At 44.0% G+C, this 18,757-nt stretch overlaps 1 protein-coding gene across 2 annotated transcripts in view; it reads right to left on the reverse strand.

Moving 5' to 3' along the window:
- Positions 1-18,757, reverse strand: part of KCNK10 (potassium two pore domain channel subfamily K member 10) — a gene marked incomplete at both ends in the record, with an annotated part of 141,405 nt that overhangs the window by 21,756 nt on the left and 100,892 nt on the right. For both annotated transcript variants that reach the window (XM_081230055.1, XM_081230054.1), the window contains one exon: positions 14,796-14,956. In XM_081230055.1, coding sequence (XP_081086181.1) covers positions 14,796-14,956 — 161 coding nt within the window. The remainder of the gene's footprint in view (positions 1-14,795; positions 14,957-18,757) is intronic.

Below are 18,757 nucleotides of genomic sequence, written 5' to 3' on the forward strand. Positions count from 1 at the left end.
GTAGAAATATTGATGATGTTTTCTACAGTAAAATTCATTTCTGCCAAGGAATGGAAAAAAACTAACCCAAGGAACATTGTTCAGTCTAAGTGGAGCCATGGTGGCAGGAACGCAGTATCTAAACACCAGCACAGCAAAACCCGTCTTCCAGGGGCGGGTCCCTCATTGATATTTGAGGAGCCATTTATCTTTGGGGAGGAAAGCGTTGGAAGTCTTTGATGCTTTATAAAAAATATGTACAGGTCTGTGTGTTCAAGACCTAGTAAGAGCACATGCAAGCTGAGAGGCAACCAGCATGCAGCTAAAATAAATTCTTTTTCATTCTTCGATTTTCCTTTCACCAGCATCTATCTACGTGGTGGAATATCATGGACATGTCTGCGTAAGCAGTTGCAGTCAGTGAAATGCAGTCAAGGATGAAATGCACAACCTCCCCGCTTGCTCAGATGGAACAGCAGACCTTCTGGATTCTTCCTTTGCTGAATCATGGCCAGTGCATCTTTTCCTCCCGAGGCAATGACTGACGACTGGAGCTCTATCCCAGGCCCACGGCCTCCTGCCCATTGGATTCCCTCTGTCTGTTACTGCCCTTTTGCCTCCATTTCTCCAGCCCCACCCACCTCCACATCCATTCCAGGAAGGGTAGCACTGAAACCTGCATCAGTAAGCATCTCTTCTTCAGTCGGGTTTGTTGGAGGGGGATGCATAGCCTACACTCCCTGGGTGTGTGAAAAGGAATCTGGTTCATTTCTCTTTCCTCTCCAACAAATTCACCATCGATACTTATTTACTGAATGCCTCTAAAGCACTTAGCACTGAGCAGGTACCAGAGGGGTACAGAAAAAGAAAGGCAGAGTATCCCTTAGCTTCAAAGCCCTTATGTTTTACTTAAAGGGAACAATCCATTAGCTACCCAGAACAGGTCCATCATTGAAAAAGTGTGTGACGTCAAATACACAAGCTAGAATTCACAAGTTCCTCCCCTGGGCTCCCTAAGCTAACGATGTGCTTGTCATAACAATGAATAACATTTATTGAGTGCTAACTGGATGCCAGGCATTGCTCTCATGCATCAACTAAGTGCCCAAAGAGGTAGCTACTATCTTTATCCCCATTTTTCAAGTAAGGAAACTGAGGCACAGCCCGGGGTCACGTGGCTGGTGATCAGGACTTACACACTGAGGCCATGTGACTTCTGAGGCTGCCTGCCCCAACCCTGGTCTCACTATGGACACTGGTCTTCATACATGTCTGTTTTCTCCTTGGAGGAAGGGACTGTCTTTGATTATGGCCACGCCCCCACCCTGTTGAGAACACAAAAGGTGTTATTTGATAACTACATATGAAGTCGACCTGGGGAGAGGTATAAAGGAGCCACCCGAATGGGGAGCTGGGGAGTGAATCATTATGAGGTGAAGAAAGGATTTCAAAGGAGCAGCAAGGCCAGGTGAAAACCAGGCGTCAACAGCATGTGAGGCCCAGGTTGGCCTGGTGGTGAGCCACCCTCCCTCCTAGCAGCACTGGTGCATGGCCAGAGTTGAGGAAGCAGAGTGGGAATAAGCACAGGGACACAGCTGGAGGTGAGAGCAGAGGAGGGGAGAGGGTTTAAGAGGGAGGCAGGGCCCAAAGCACAGCCTCTCCACTTTGCCCCCCATGGAACAGAATGACAGCCTTGGAGCAGCCCAGATTTCAGAGGACGATCAGGTAGCAAGTTACCAAATGTTGTCTTTGTGGCCTATAAAAGTTGAAGAAAAAAAAGAAAAGAAAAGAACAAGTGCCGGTGAGGATGTGGAGAAATTGGAACCCTTGGGCATTGCTGGTGGGAATGTAAAATAGTGCAGTTTCTCAAAAAATAAAACACAGCATTCCCATATGATCCAGCAATCCCATTTCTGGGTATATACCCAAAGGAATTGATACAGGGACTTGAACAGATACTTGTACATCCATGTTCATGCAGCATTATGCACATTTGCCAAAAGGTAAAGCAACCCAAGTGTCCATCGAGAGACAGATGAATAGATAAACAAAATGTGGTCTATATATATACAGTGGAACACATCAGCCTTAAAAGGAAGGAAACGCTGACACATGCCACAACATGCATGAATCCTTAAAGACATTACGTTAAGTGAAAGAGACCAGTCAGGAAAGGAGAAGTACTGTATGAGTCCATTTATATGAGTATCTTGAGCAGCCAAATTCAGAGAGACACAAAGTAGGATAGAGGTTGCCGTGGGCTGGGAGGTTGGAGGGAATGAGAAGTTACTGTTTAATGGGCAGAGGGTTTTGGTCTGGGAAGGTGAAAAAGTTGTAGAGATGGATGGTGGTGATGGCTGCACAGCAGTGTGAAGGTGCTTAATGCCACTGAGCTGTATGCTTAAAAATGGTTAACATGGTAAATGTTATGTTATGTGTATTTTACCCCAATAGAACAAAATAGACCTAAAGAAAAAGCTGAAGCAGGCTCTAAAGTATCCAGCAAATTCCTGGGGACACCTTAAATGAAGAGACCCTTACTGAAACAGTGACTATGGCCAGAACCAAAATGTTCATTCCCTGGAAACAGTGCTGATTTGAAAAGCCAGGGTTGCTCTGTACTTCTGTACTCAACTTTTCTGAGTATGGGAATCCCTTTTGAACATTTAAAAAAAAATTCTCGTGTTTCCCTGGTGGTGCAGGGGTTGAGAGTCCTCCTGCCGATGCAGGGGACACGGGTTCATGCCCTGGTCCGGGAGGATTCCACATGCCGCAGAGCGGCTGGGCCCATGAGCCATGGCCGCTGAGCCTGCACGTCCGGAGCCTGTGCTCCGCAACGGGAGAGGCCACAGCAGTGAGAGGCCCGCGTACCACAAAAAAAAAAAAAAAGAAAAAAAAAAATCCTCAATCCCCACACAATAATAGGATGTTTGGTACCCACTGATTGTGCAAACCCGTAAAGAAAAGAAAAACTACTATGAATCCAGGAATCATATTATTAAATGAACTTAAGTGAATTATTGATGACTACCCCTCTACGTACATTTGGGAAAGGGTAGTAAGTATATAAAGGAGAGGTGATTTCTTCTATCTACCAGTGAGGCTTGATGCACAAAATGATGCTCTTCTCCTTTAAAATCGCAGCTCAGGCCCCTGGGGACCCACCACCCACAGGGTGAGAACCACAGCTCTATCCTAACAAGAGACTAAAACTCTGCAGTAAACTTCCAAGATATAGTGCAAAACCATTAAGTCAAAAATGCTATGAGGCACAAATGCAGCACTCCTCAGAAAATAAAAAACAAAGCATTTTCTCCCCCAAAATACAAAGTGTAATTCCTCTAACAGGAATGCACGTTTCCTAGGCTCGATCAGTTTGGGCAGCCCTTCCTTACTCAAAGTCATCAGTGTGCTCTGCAGTGTGACCATACCATGCCTACCATGCTGTCACCCCCAAGGGAGTGGTCTCTTTGGGGTGAAAGTTCAGAACACCAGCACACCTCTCATTAATGATGTATTCTAAACACTTCCCCTTTCCTAAAACAAAAAGTTCTAAAGCAACTTGGAATTTATCAATGACCACTGACATACCAGTCATAGACCACATACCCTGCTCCAGGACGGGCAGACTCAACGGTTCAACAATGGCATCTCTCAATTTTTAGGAACCTAATTTGTCGGAAGATACACTAGAGTGTTTTTTACTCACTTGGCTCACAGAAGTAGCATGAGGCTAAGTGTAAAAGAAAAAAGGTTTTTTTAATATGTAATGTTTAATGTTTAATATGTTATGTAATGTTTAATATGTAATAAAAATGTAATATAAAAAAGGTAGAGAGTTCTATAAAAGGGTAAAGGATTATTATTCTATTGTATGAGTGTCCTCCAAAGGACCCAAACTATCCTGTGAAAACTGGTGATGAAAGGTGAACATGGGAAATCATCCACCTATTAAGCTGGTTTTATGATACTAATAAAAATGTGAGTACTAATAAAATTCTTGGATTAAATTCATAACTCAGAAGTACCTGGAAGTTTTCAAAACAGCTTACCATACATACTAAGGCATCACTGGACTTTCAGTAGTTCCAAAATGCAAAGATATAAAATGTTTTCATCAATCAATCCCCTGGGATTCTAGGAAGTGACCATCTCTTCCATGGGCAAGACCTGGCAGGTAAGGAATACCCATATAAACGTTCCAGAGACCTTCCTCATTTGGATGGCAGTTTAGGAAGAGCTTCTTCCACCACTTTCCCTGAAGTTAGGACTGAGTGAAATCCCCAGTGGGAATTAAAATCTTGATGTTGAGGCCCTCAAACTCCAGGTTCTCAAAACTGTTGAGGCAATCTGATGAATCCAGAAAAAGAAGAATGCTTTTGGAAGACAAGACCAGCCACCTCGGCTCACCAAGAAGCTTGGCTTAGAGCTGTGTGTTCCTCTTATTGTCAACACCGAATGGGCTGTACACAGTGGAGAAATGAACAGTAGAGTGGAGAACACAGTCTGCCTGGCAACCCGCCTCGCAGAGGTGGGCCCAAACCAGTCAGCCATCGAGACAGTACAAGCCCACTTTCACATTATAAGCCTACCTTCACATTAATCACACAGCAGACACGAGCAAGCGGGCATTTATTTAAGTCCTAGGTTAATCTCCAGGAGAAGAGAACACTAAGAAAAAGATGTTTGCCAATGAGGAGCCAGATTAAGGAGCTAGAGCAGGTGCAGAGAGAAGAATCCGAGGCAATGGTCCAATTCAAAGTATCCATAGATGAGATAAAGCTGGGAAACTAAAAGGCTTTGAGAGCAGATAAAGACAGGGCCAATATTGGCTTTTTTCTCAACTGGCCATCTTTGTCTGTCCTCAGGTCTTACTAAACCTTTCATGAAAGACTCTACTGAACCATCAGATGCTATCCCTACCTTACAGGAGAAAGAAGGAAGGAAGGATAGTAGATAAACTAAGTCTGTGCATGCACATTGGGATGGGGCAATCTCGTTTGGAATCTCTGCTGTCACTTATGGGCTGGGTGACCTTGGATAGTTCACAGAACCAGTCCAAGCTTTCCAATCTCATAAAACTAGGAAGGCAAGAATGGTCCTTTGAGAGGGTTGTTGTACAGCTTACTCTAGGGAAAGCCCACAACCCAGTGTCTGGCATATAGTAAATCCTCAAACAGATGAGCAACTTATCTCCAGACTTCCATACTGAGTCCCAGAATACTCAGTCTGCCTCAACCAAAACCCACTAGACAAATGACAACTCCAAGTCTCCCTACAAAAATCCCATATACAGAAGTTTATAAGTGAGTGTCCATCCTAAAGTAACAATCAGATTCCCAGAAGTTACCTGTGATCAAAGTTGGTCAGAAAGAAAAAAAAAAAGAGTCTCTGTTCAAGCTACCTTAAAACTATTTAAATGGTAAATGCTATCCAGGCAGTATTTTTTTTTTTTTTTTTTTTTTTTTTGGTTGCTGTAGGCAGGCCTCTCACTGCTGTGGCCTCTCCCGTTGCGGAGCACAGGCTCCGGACACACAGGCTCCGCGGCCATGGCTCGCGGGCCCAGCCGCTGCGTGGCATGTGGGATCTTCCGGGATAGGGGCACGAACCCGTGTCCCCTGCATCGGCAGGCGGACTCTCACCCACTGCGCCACCAGGGAAGCCCGGCAGTATTTTAAGTAGTTATATTTTAGGCAGATGTGATAGCCTTGCTGTTTATAGGAAACAGTGAAGATGCATTTTAAAGGCCATTAAAACCTCCCATGGTGAGCTTCCCTGGTGGCACAGTGGTTAAGAATCTGCCTGCTGATGCAGGGGACACGGGTTCAAGCCCTGGTCCGGGAAGATCCCACATGCCGCGGAGCAACTAATCCCGTGTGCCACAACTACTGAGCCTTGCTCCAGAGCCCGCGAGCCACAACTACTGAAACCCGCGCACCACAACTACTGGAGCCCGCACGCCTACAGCCTGTGCTCTGCAACAAGAGAAGCCACCGCAAGGAGAAGCCTGCGCACCATGACAAAGAGTAGCCCCCGCTCACTGACAACTAGAGAAAGCCCGCGAGCGACAAGGAAGACCCAAGTCAGCCAAAAATAAATAAATAAAATAAATTTATAAAAAAACAAACAAACAGAAACCTCCCATGGTGATCCCAGATGGCAACAGGAAACACCAAAGGGACACTGGCCAGTTATCAAAGATAGACAAGAAAGAGGAAGAATCATATATTAGATTAGTCCCCAGTGGGCCAGCTAGAGAGAGTGCTGAGATGGTATGCCTGCTGAAGAGTAGCGGAACAAATTATCTTTGTGTATATCATCAGAATTAAGTCCCCAGGCACGTTCCCTTATTGGTGAGAAATGATCTTATTCCCAGAGTATAAAATTTCTAAAGCCCTCTTCAAGGACCATCTGAGAGAAGAGAATTCCGAGTGGGAACGGCACTGGCATTGAAGAACTGGACAGGACCGTGGATGGAGACACCAGAGCTTGTGTGGAAGATTCAGCCAGGGAACCAGGGCCCGCCCCTTGGGACCTGTGGGGGCAATTGATCCCTTAAATCCCAGCAGAGTCATGGTTCTTACCTGGATGATTTTGCCCTCAAGGGGATATTTAGTCACGTCTGGAGATATTTTTGGCTGTCATACCAGAAGCACTGATGACACTGGCATCTAGTGAATAGAGGCCAGGGAAGCTGCTAAACTTCCTACAATGCACAGGACAGGTCCCATGACAATTATCCAGCCCAAAATGTCCATAGAGCTGAGGCTGAGCAAGCCTGCATCAGAGGAAGGGAGAAACGAAGGACCATCATGGACAAAATGTGTCACGGCTGTGATTAAGAGATGCTGTGTAGTCTGTTTTGTGGATGTCACTTATATAGTTTGTCCCAAGTGCACATCTGGGACAATATTCTTAAATGAATTCAGCTGTTCTGAACCTGGTTGAGAAAGCTTTAAAAATATTTGCCTTCTGTGCATTTAAAAACAACTACCTCGCACCCCCTTCTAGCCCCTTAGGGGAAGGAAGAAAGCAGTTGTTCACATTAAAAACCAGGGTCTTCTCTCTGATCAAAATAAACTCACAATATTCATGTAACATTAGTCCTACTGGGTTATTTCTCAGGCATGTTTAATACGGTACGCACTAGTGGGGGCATGTCATAGAGGCAGAAAGACACACGTACACACACATAAACACACGCAGAACCTCGGGCGCTCTCAGCCCACCATCTGCCCCCCCCCGGTCCCCCGCTATTTAGGCAAGATGCTGGTGTGCATAACTAGTACCGCAACGAACTTTTCCACTAATACTAGGAATTGGAAATTGTAGTTGAACCCACAGTGCCAAGAATAATACCCAGTTTCCAAAACAAGGGCTTTTATCTTCTTGACATAATAATAATTTTGTTATCCTCATTGCTGCTGGGGACTAGCTCAAAGACACGCTGCAGAAACAAGTCTCCTGCCAAGGGTGTTCTTCAAATCTTTCTTTGACTCAGGCCAGGCACATGGCAGAGGACTCCAGGAGCCCTAGGCTTTCTCCACTAGCCCCTTCCTGCAATCCAAAGTGATCAATTAGCCCACTAATTGAACATCATTACCAGACTGAGATTGTCATCACCCTGTTGTAAGCATTTGGTGGGTTCTAAAGTCCCCAGGTTATCACAGCACTGATAAACCTAGGGTAACATGTTACTATTTGTCAGCTACACCCAGGCTCCTTTCGTTCCAAAGGCAAATACACATTTCTGCTGTATCCTTGGGAGGGAGGCCAAAGAAGAAAAAAGTGTCCCTTGGTTTTAGAGATAATATCAGAAAGCCTGCTGATCAGCCAGATAAAAAAAGACAGCTGCTTCCTACCAGAGGCCAAAGTCCAGCTCAGAGCAAGAAAATGGGATCCAGTCCAAAATCTGACCAGGTTTTCCTACAATATCCTATCAAGTGACAGTCGGCCCAGCCCAGCAAAAGAGCCAGCCCACAGCAGGGGAAGAAGAGGCTGCCCACTTCCAAAATCTGCTTTGGGGGCTTCCCTAGTGGCACAGTGGTTAAGAATCCGCCTGCCAATGCAGGGATACGGGTTCAAGCCCTGGTCCGGGAAGATCCCACATGCCGTGGAGCAACTAAACCTGTGTGCCACAACTACTGAGCCTGTGTTCTAGAGCCTGGGAGCCACAACTACTGAACCCGTCTGCCACAACTACTGAAGCCCGTGTGCCTAGAGCCCGTGCTCTGCAACAAGAGAAGCCACTGCAGTGAGAAGCCTGCGCACCACAACGAAGAGTAGCCCCCGCTCGCCGCAGCTAGAGAAAGTCCACGCATAGCAACAAAGACCCAACACAGCCAAAAATAAATTAAATAAATTAATTTTTTTAAAAAATCTGCTTTGGAACCCAAGTAGTCCCTGTTCAATCCCAAGTAATTATCCTTCCTTGCTAACTGCCCAGATTTCCTGCTGGAAACCTAGGAAGAATTTATTTTTACTTTATAAAAATACTTATAAATTATCCCAAGTCCAGGCTCACTCACTCCACTCACTGTGTGGTTTTAGGCAAGTCACAACAAATCAGGGGCTCCATTTTTGTTGGATGCTGTATGAGTTTCACTGGAAACGTGTTCCCCAAAGAGTGATCCATGGGCCACCTGTATCTAAATTCCAGGGATGCTTGTCACCCTAGAGCAGAGCCAACAGGTAGTCCCAGGGAATCTGCACATGACATTACTAGTACCCACCTATTTTCCCATCCCCTCCCCTTCCTGGAGATCCAACAATGCATTCCAGGCCCTCTTTGCAGTGGGATAGAGCAGTGTGACTTGTTCAGGCCAGTGGGTTGTGACTGGAGGCCAAAGCTCTGAAGAGCCATGCCATGCCTGGCTCTCTTCCCCTAAAAAACCCTAAAGTCTGGAGAATTGCCCAGGCAGCAGCAGACCTGGGGGAGGGGGGTGAGTAAGCTGGTGGTTTGTTAGGTATCGTATAAGTTAGCCTCTCCTCAGTCAAGGATCCCGAAGGCCACCGAATTTATCGATACATAAGGGGGAGAGAGGGCGGCATCACTGTGAGTGGTCCGTGTGGCTAGCAGTTGACTGACACCCGTGGCAGATGCTGTCATTTGCTTACCCCAACTTCTCCTTTGCTCCCAGAATTCTAACTTTGTTCATCACAGCCGGAGATGAAACATGATTCCTCTGTGCCTTGGGGTTCTGAAACTTTAGCAGGCATCAGAATCACCTGGAAAGCTTGGCAGACACAGATTGCTGGGCCCCAACTTCTCTAAGAATTCCCATGTCTAACAAGTTCCCAGAGGATGCTGCTGCTGCTGCTGGTCCAGGGACCACACGTGGAGAACCAATGGTCTAAATCAATCCACCCCATTCTCCTTTGTCAATTACTCGCTTCCCTAAACTCCCTTGCAGGTAGGAATGGTCATGCGACCTACATCTGGTCAATGAGACAGAAGAGGAAGTCTGCAGGGAAAATTTGGGGCAAGATTTTTCTCCCATAAAAGGAGTGCTTTTTGTCTTACCTTAAATGTGGTTGAGTAATCAGAGAAAGTCAAATACTATATGATATCACTTATATGTGGAATCTAAAAACTACAACAAACTAGTGAATATAACAAAAAAGAAGCAGACTCACAGATATAGACAACAAATTAGTGGTTACCAGTGGGAAGAGGGAGGAGGAGGGGGGGATTAAGAGGTACAAACTATCATGTATAAAATAAATAAGCTACAAGGATATATTGTACAATACAGGGAATATAGCCAATATTTTATTTTAACTATAAATGGAGTATAACCTTTAAAAATTGTGAATCACTGTATTGTACACTATATTGTAACCTACAGTATTGTATATCAACTATACCTCAATATAAATAAATAATTTTTTTAAATGTGGTTGAGTGAAAACATGCTATTTGGTCTTGAGGCAGCCATCTTGCAAACAAGGTGGTCACAATCCTGAGGACGCAAAGCTAACGTGCCAAGGACAGTAGAGCAGAAAGAGAACAAACCTAGGTATACGCGTGTGATATTGTGATTGAGAACAAGAAATATGTATTTGGTCTTGGTCTTTCCTGGCACAGGGCTCCTAAAACCCTTGGAATTTCCTGTGATGAGAGCCATAAAGTTTCTTTTGTTACGTTAATGAGGTAGCTTTGGGATCACCTAAAGATGGGGGTTGGTTACCAGGGAAAACAACCAGGAATAGAGGGTTGGAACTTTCAGTCCCACCCCACCCCACCTCCAACCCCCAATTTCCCAGGAGAGGAGAGGGGCTGGAAGTTGACTTAATCACCAATGGCCAACGATTGAATCAATGACGCCTACGTGATGAAACCTCCATAAAAACTCAAAAAGGAGGAGATTCAGAGAGCTTCCAGGTTGGTGAACCATAACAATCCACATGCCACCATGCCAGGCCCCAAATGCCCTGGGGACAGAAGCTCCATGGTTTTTGGACCTCTCCCTGTGTATCTCTTCATCTCACTTTTGATTCATATCTTTAAATATCCTTTGTGATAAACCAGTAATCTAGTGAATAAGCTGCTTTCCTGAGTTCTGTAAGCCACTCTCACAAATTAATTGAACCCAAGGAAGGAAGATGCTGTGGGAACCTCTGATTTTTAGCCATTCATCAGAAGCATGGGTAACAAGCTGAACTTGCAATTGGTATCTAAAGTGGAGGGCAGGCTTGTAGGACTGAGCCCTTAACCTGTGGGATCTGATGCTAATTCCAGACAGATAATGTCAGAATTGAATTGAACTGTAGGACACCCAGTTGGTGCCAGAGAATTACTTGGTGGTGTGCGGAAAAATCCACACATTGGAATAGGCACCAGAATCCTTAACTTGTCACTGGGAAACTGATGCACCAAACCTGCAACGATCTTCCTCTAGCCTTCTTACTATGTGAGATAAGTAAGTGTCAAATTCTTAATCCACTGTAAATTGACGTTGGGGGCAATGTCCATTTTCATGTTCCACGTAGAAGGACTCCAGCTAGAGTAACACTCCATATCTCTACCTCCGCTGCTCAGCCAGACAGTGGCTCACCACCCAGTGGACTCAGCATAAGGGACTGAGCTCCCTTGGCTCAGCCTCTTTCATCTCTTGTTTGAAACCATCCGCTGCAGAGAGCTGCACTGTTTTGCTCTCTATGATGTAGTAAGGTCAGTGGAGCAGACCCTGCCCTCACTGAGGAGGCCTGTGCTACCAACAACCAAGATGGAGTGGGAGGCAGATTTTCTAAAATGACCAGAGAAGATGTCCCACCCTAATCCCTAGAACCTGTGATATGATGAGCGATTACTCCCATGACTCTGTTATGTTATAGGGCACAGTTCATGTAAAGTTAGGGAGATTGTCCAAGTGGGTCTGATCTAATCACATGAGCCCTTAAAAGCATAGTGCTTTCTCCAGCTGATGGGAGAGCGCAGAGGGGAAGTCATAGAGATAGAAGAAGGGTTCCATGCTGGTTTTGAAGATGGAGGCCAAGGAATGCAGGCAACCTCAAAGGTAAGAATGGCCCCCACCTGACAACCAGCAAGGAAACAGGACTCTCAGTCCTACAACCACAGGGAACTATTCTTTGCCAAGACCTGAATGAGTGTGGAAGCAGATTCTTCCCCAGATCCAGAGCCCAGCCAAGCCTGCCCAGACGTCTCACCTACACAACTATGACATAATAAACGAGTGTTGCTTTAAGCATCTACATTTGTACTAATTTGTTACACAGCAACAGAAAAGTAATACAGCAGGGAAATTCTTCTAATTCAGGGTGAAAATGGTTAGTAAGTCCTTTTGGCATCAAAGCTAAAGCTACATTCTCTGATGAGCTTATCAGCAATAAAGCTGACCTTTTAATCTCCATCTGACTCCTGTGTCTATTTCTCAATTAATTCTGAACTCCAGAGGGGAAAAAAGAGTTTTCATTTATTCACCCCATAAAAACCCCAACAGTCGGGTATTCAGGAATGCTTTTGGCATTTCTATATAATACAGTAAGTCTCCACAATTTTTAAAATGAGGCTCAGACCTGGAATGGGATAGAAGAAACCAAATCATATCACCTCAGAATATAGGCACCTAGATTTTATATTCTATCTTTACTCCACTAAAAATCCTCTCCTTCCTAGAGCTGAGAGAAAACACAGCAGATGAATGGAAAGGCTTAATCAGTGAGCAGGTAAATAAATAAATAAACCTTCCTCGTGGGAACTAAAACTTCACAACCCCAAGCTTTGTTGGTTTGTACAATTTTCAGTTCTCAAATAATCACCGAAGGGTAACGGGCCTTTTAGATGTAGTTTAAATGAAAAGCAAAAAGCTTTGAGATTTTCCACCAAAACTGCATGCAGCAAGCAAACTGCTGCAGAATCAGTTGTTTGTAGTTTCAGGAAGTGCACCCATGTCCTCCTGGAACTCAGACACCCCTTCCACAGCCCCCTCCAAATGTTCTGCAAACGCATACATAGTGTGCTGCCAATTCGGTAATATACTGCCACTCCTTCCTAAAAGACTCCCAGTCTTTGATGGCACTGCAAGCACCTGAGTGGGCCATCAGCATAAAAACGAAACGTGAGGGGCTTCCCTGGTGGTCCAGTGGTAAAGAATCCGCCTTGCAATGCAGGGGACACCCTTTCGATCCCTGGTCGGGGAACTAAGATCCCACATGCCACGGGGTAACTAAGCCCATGCGCCACAACCAGAGAGCCCTCGTGCTGCAAACTACAGAGCGCACGTGCTCTTGGAACCCATGGCACAACTAGAGAGAAGCCCGTACACCACAAGGAAGAGCCCGCACACCACAACAAAAGATCCCGCGTGCCTCAACGAAGATCCCACGTGCCTCAATGAAGACCTGACGCAGCCAAAAATAAATTAAATAAATAAATAAATAAATAATCTTAAAAAAAAAAAAAGAAACGAGATTTTGAAGGCTCTGTCCCAGAGTCCTGTGAATGATCCATTTGAGAGGCATCTTTAAGGGGAAGAACAGTCCTCTGTACTTGCAGTCCGAAATTCGTATGGGAACTAAGTCCCCAGTTTCGGTAGCAGATGTCATTAAATGATTTCAACCTCTTCCCTCATTTAGAATACAGTAACCAAATTTTATTTTTGCTAAAGGGGGATTTCAAAAGCCTGTAGTCCGATCCCTTCTTTCTACAAATAAACTCAGATCTAGAGAAGCTATATTAAAAATAGAAATGCTAGATCAGTCATTTCTCCATTTGACTCCTGTTCTTCTGAGTGTTTAATCCACCAGATTTTTCTCTAAATCAGAAGCCAAGAGGCCACGGCTAAAAAGGTACCTCTGAGAAGTTCAAAACTGCTCTTGGAGACAAGGTTGCCACATCTGGTTTAGGGAGACGAGCATCTGAGAAGCACAGAAGCTGAGCACTGATGGTTTCCATGGTGACCACGGGGTCCAGGTGCACGTTCTAATGAGGCCAGCCAGCATTTTGGTGCAAAGACTGTAGAACATTCCAGGAGAACCCCCATGTCACCGAGCGACTCGTGAAATTTGAATGGGTGGCTAGCCTGCCAACAAGTGCTTCTTTCAGGAGACAGACACACAGCAGCACCGAACTCTGTGTCTGGCCCTGTACCAAGCCCTTTTCCATACATTATTTCATTTAATCATCACCCAGACCTTAAATTCAAATTCCATCCCATTTTGCCGATGAGTAAACTGAAGCAGCTCACCCAAGATCACTGACCTTATAGAAGGTGGTTCTAAGCCAGCTCTAGTGCCTTATTCCTCCACTCAACTCTACAAGAATTTCTGAAACTGGTAGCTCTCGAGGGGAGAGCTACCTTGCATTCTTCTAAAGAGAAGTTTATGTCATGAGTTCTTGTCTCAGAGGGGAAAACAAGCGCAGCCTTAGAACTTACCACTGATCTATCTTTGCCCATCATTGCCAGATTCTGAAAAAGATCTCAAATTATCATTTTCAAATATGAAGTCATCATAAGAAATAGTTCCCTGAAGAAGGTTTGAAAGACTTGAGAATTATGTCAAAACTGAGAAAGAGAGCAGAAATGACCTAACACCTAAGTAAAACTAGTGTTCTGTTAAACTATGTGAACAGGTGTGAGCTAAAGGGCTTTGGAAACCCCAGTCCAATCACCTCTACTCCACATGCCTGTCACTGATGCCAGGAATGCCATCTGTAGAAAATAAATTCCTTGAGTTGAGATTTTTGTCCCTTGTTTAAAGGTGAGTATTCTCAAGAGGAAAAACCTAATTAAGGCAATAGCAATCATCAACACCTTAGTATAAATTAGTATGTTAGTGTACTACTGCTGATGGAGCACTCAGCAGTGGGGTGGGGGGGCATGAGGAGACAGATACATAGCACAAAGCAATGTCTAGAAAATGCAGGCTTCTGGAAGAGGTCTTAGAAGCCAGGATCAGCCTGAAGATGCTGTGCTTGGAAACAAAGTGAAGGAGCTCCAATAACAAAATGGATGGATTTATAATTCTCTACTTTATTGCCAACATACTAAGGAACCCATCTTCCACCTTTCATAAGAAATTGCATATGCCTCACCTCTTCAGAAAATCTGTGTTGGCAAATTTATACTTAACCCTCTTGTGTTGTGATTCCAGGAAGACCGACAAGAGACAAGAGTTTAGGCACAGTACCTGTGACCACCGTGGACCAAAATTAAAAATACAACCATAGCATTGAACTATTCCATTAAAAGTGATAATGATACAATAACACCCTGGTAATTCCTTCTGGATCCTGTCAGGCTAAAGCCAACTGGATCACAGAGGTTAGGGTTTAAATAGATGGCAGTACTCACTCGAAAGACCTTCTCCACTCTTGCAATGCTCTTCCCAAAAATGGTTCCAAGTTGGTCTCCAATTCCAGCCAATAAGAAACCAAAGAGTGGAATTCCAAAGATGGCATATAAAATGCAAAAGATTTTGCCTCCTTCAGTGCTTGGAGCAATATTCCCATACCCTGGTGAGAAATATTAAAAAGAGAGAGGGAGAATGGTGAGACGCCAGAGAAATTACAGCACTGAACGAAAGAATCCAGACTTCTTAAAGGGTTTCTCCATTCCCCGCCCCTCTCCACTTCATGAGTTTTAGGAGCAGAACTTCATTTCCAAGGCTCTATAAAATTCAGAACATTGTTCCATTGCTTCTCTTCCTCCTCTCCCTGTAAATACTTTCAAAAGGATCCAGGTTTCCAGGATCTTATTGTGTTTCATTAGATGACATTTTAGGAAATCTATGATCACCCAGAAATGCATTTCTGATGGAAACCCATTTCAGAAACATCAACCCATACAACATCAACATACAACCCATTTCAGAAACATCAAATATCTAGGATGTGCCTGGTTTAGGGATGCTGAACACCTGAGAAGGGCTCAGCATTGCCTTTTTTAGATTTAAAAAGAGCTTCTCCCTTACAGCCTCATCCCATGGCCATCCCCTCCACCTGACAGGCTGTGGTTGTCCCCAGCATTTGCCTTCTTAGGGTGATGGGTGCTCCACGTTAAGGAGGATGTGTGGTCTAGTACAACTTCAGAAAGGACCCATGGATCATACAGCCCTACCCTGGGAAAACAGTAAAGAGTGGAGGAGGGAAGACTTTGTGCTCTTGCTCACACTGACAGTGATGGTTAGTTCTGCCCGGATCTCTTTTTCTCTTTCCTGGGAACTCCGTATCAACTGAGCCCTGCCTCTCCTCCCACCGACTTCCTTTTTTTTTTTTTTTTTAACATCTTTATTGGAGTATAATTGCTTTACAATGGTGTGTTAGTTTCTGCTTTATAACAAAGTGTATCAGTTATACATATACATATATCCCCACATCTCTTCCCTCTTGCGTCTCCCTCCCTCCCAACCTCCCAATCCCACCCCTCTAGGTGGTCACAAAGCACCGAGCTGATCTCCCAGTGCTATGTGGCTGCTTCCCACTAGCTATCTATTTTACGTTTGGTAGTGTATATATGTCCATGACACTCTCTCACTTTGTCCCAGCTTACCCTTCCCCCTCCCCATATCCTCAAGTCCATTCTCTAGTAGGTCTGCGTCTTTATTCCTGTCCTGCCCCTAGGTTCTTCATGACCATTTTTTTTTTAATTTTTTAGATTCCATATATATGTGTTAGCATATGGTATTTGTTTTTCTCTTTCTGACTTACTTCACTCTGTATGACAGACTCTAGGTCCATCCACCTCACTACAAATAACTCAATTTCGTTTCTTTTTATGGCTGAGTAATATTCCATTGTATATATGTGCCACACCTTCTTTATCCATTCATCTGTCTATGGACAGTTAGGTCACTTCCATGTCCTGGCTATTGTAAATAGAGCTGCAATGAACATTGTGGTACATGACTCTTTTTGAATTATGGTTCTCTCAGGGTATATGCCCAGGAGTGGGATTGCTGGGTCGTATGGTAGTTCCATTTTTAGTTTTTTAAGGAACCTCCATACTGTTCTCCATAGTGGCTGTATCAATTTACATTCCCACCAACAGTGCAAGAGGGTTCCCTTTTTTCTACACCCTCTCCAGCATTTATTGTTTGTAGATTTTTTGATGATGGCCATCCTGACCAGTGTGAGATGATATCCCACCCACTTCTTGCACCAAGGATTATCATGTGCTAAATAAATGTTTGTTGGTGGAATGGATGTTTAAATACAAAAGAATCCTTTTATAGCCAGGCCTATTCATATGTTATGTCAAATAGTGCTTTGAAAACACCAACACCTGCATTCTCAAGAGTTCTGCAATTACGTAAGTAACCCATGTCTAGTGAGTATTCGGCTTACTCTGTATGACGGGAAGAAAGTGGTGCTGGAAGAAAGAGGCTTATAGCATTAGCACAAATTATACAGAGATGAGACTCTAAATTACTTGTTACTCACTTTCATGCCAATGAACCTTGCAATATTATGCCAACTAGTGTCTAGATAGTCACCTAACTATTCTCCCATATAGGGCAACTCATGTGGAGCCTATTTCTAAATCCATGCAAGAAGTGAGTTATTGGGCTCATGGCTTACTGGCATTTGGGGGATGCAACAGAGTAAAGATAATGTTGATGGTTGGTCCATCATTCATCCTCCTATAGACCTGGAGAACTCACTGCTGCTTTCTGCCTTTGGGTGATGAGTCACCTGGTTATTTTCCCTTTCAATTTTCCAGTCACAATCATTCAAACCTCTTATCACAAATCATCTAAATTATAGCTTCTATTTCTTAAATGACTGTTCGGGCAAGCCTTCCTAATCTTGCATTTCTTTTACTCACCATGAATTTTGATTTAATTGTGAAAAAAAAAAAGGCTCTCAGAACTTTTATCAGGTGTTTTTAGGAACTTGGACAAAATCATTTTGTAAGCATTTCCCTCTAGAATAATCCAATTTACATTAAGATAGCCCTATTAAAAAAGGAATAAATGTGCCTATACAGCTCCACTTTATGCAGAGTTATGGTGACTCTTGGAAATATTCTGGTAATTTGTGGAAACATTTATCACTCTTGCTTGACTGTCTCATAATTGCCTGATTACTGTCAAGGAATACAGGTTTTCTTTTGGTCTGAATATCTCAGAAAGAAGCACATTGCAGACACAGGCAGACAAACTGAGGCTTTGAAACTGCTTAATAGGCCTCTTATTAGCCCTAACAGGGGCTGCATCCCTTCCTCCAGCTTTTAGAGAGGATCTGCCCCACCACTTGGGGAAGGATTGTGCTCAGGGGACATTCCAGTGTCATCTAAGGAGCATGAGAGAAAAGAGGGAAGATGAGGCTCGAATGCGATACCACCTCCTTCTACCTGGTTGGCCTTAGGCTCGCTTCACCTCTCCAATCCTAGTATTAGAGGGGTTCAAGGACAATATGGGGAAAATCAGTGAACTGTAAAGTGCTATACCAATGCAAAGGGTTAGTAGTGGTATGACAATCAGCTCCTTACCTGTTCAGTGTTTCGCAGACTAGACACTAAAATAAAATTAGAGCAAAGTTTTGGGCACTAGTGAAGTAATATTCAAATTGTAACAGGGAAGAGCCAAATCTGACTCCATGATGGATCTGTTTCTTTTACTTTAACCTTTGCTTCCTGTTGCTTTTGTTCACTAAAAGGATAGCATCTGTACACAGTGGCCTGCCTCAGGGAACCCTGCCCCTCTGCCTGAATGTTAAACCCAAGTGCCTTTGTTCAGGAAAACATTCAGACCCTGTCCACCTGTGGATGGCTGCAAGAAAGAAGAAATTAAAACATCCCCACCCTGAGGCTGGCCATTTCAGGGAACATTTGCAAGTCTTATAGCATTTTTATTTTACTTCCTCATCTCCTCCCCCTCTCTGTTCTATAAAAGAAACTGGTATCCAAACCCCGATAAGATGGTTTATTGGAGACACTAGTCTGCCATCTTCTCAGTCTGCCTTTCAGAACAAAGTCAAAGTCGTTATTCCTTGCCTCAACACCTCATCTCTGATTTATTGGCCTGTAGTGTGGCAAGCAGAGAGAGCTTGGACTTGATAATAAAATCAGTCTTTAAATATATTTCAGGCCATCACTTCACATCGGACATAAAGTAATTGCTGTTCTTGAGTAATGCTGTATTTTTTTTTTGTGTGTGTGTGTGTATCTGTGTCCCCTGCCTCTGATGAACTATATGGAAAGATGGTTCTCCAGTTTGACCCTCAACCCTGTTACTCTAAGAAAATTCCAGAAGTTACATTTTAGAGCTTTGCTCTAAACAGGAGGCAACAAGAGGGCCACATTCCTGGATTTTT

The sequence above is a fragment of the Mesoplodon bidens genome (genome assembly GCF_964165515.1).
Source record: "Mesoplodon bidens genome assembly, chromosome: 3".
Taxonomy (NCBI): domain Eukaryota; kingdom Metazoa; phylum Chordata; class Mammalia; order Artiodactyla; family Ziphiidae; genus Mesoplodon; species Mesoplodon bidens.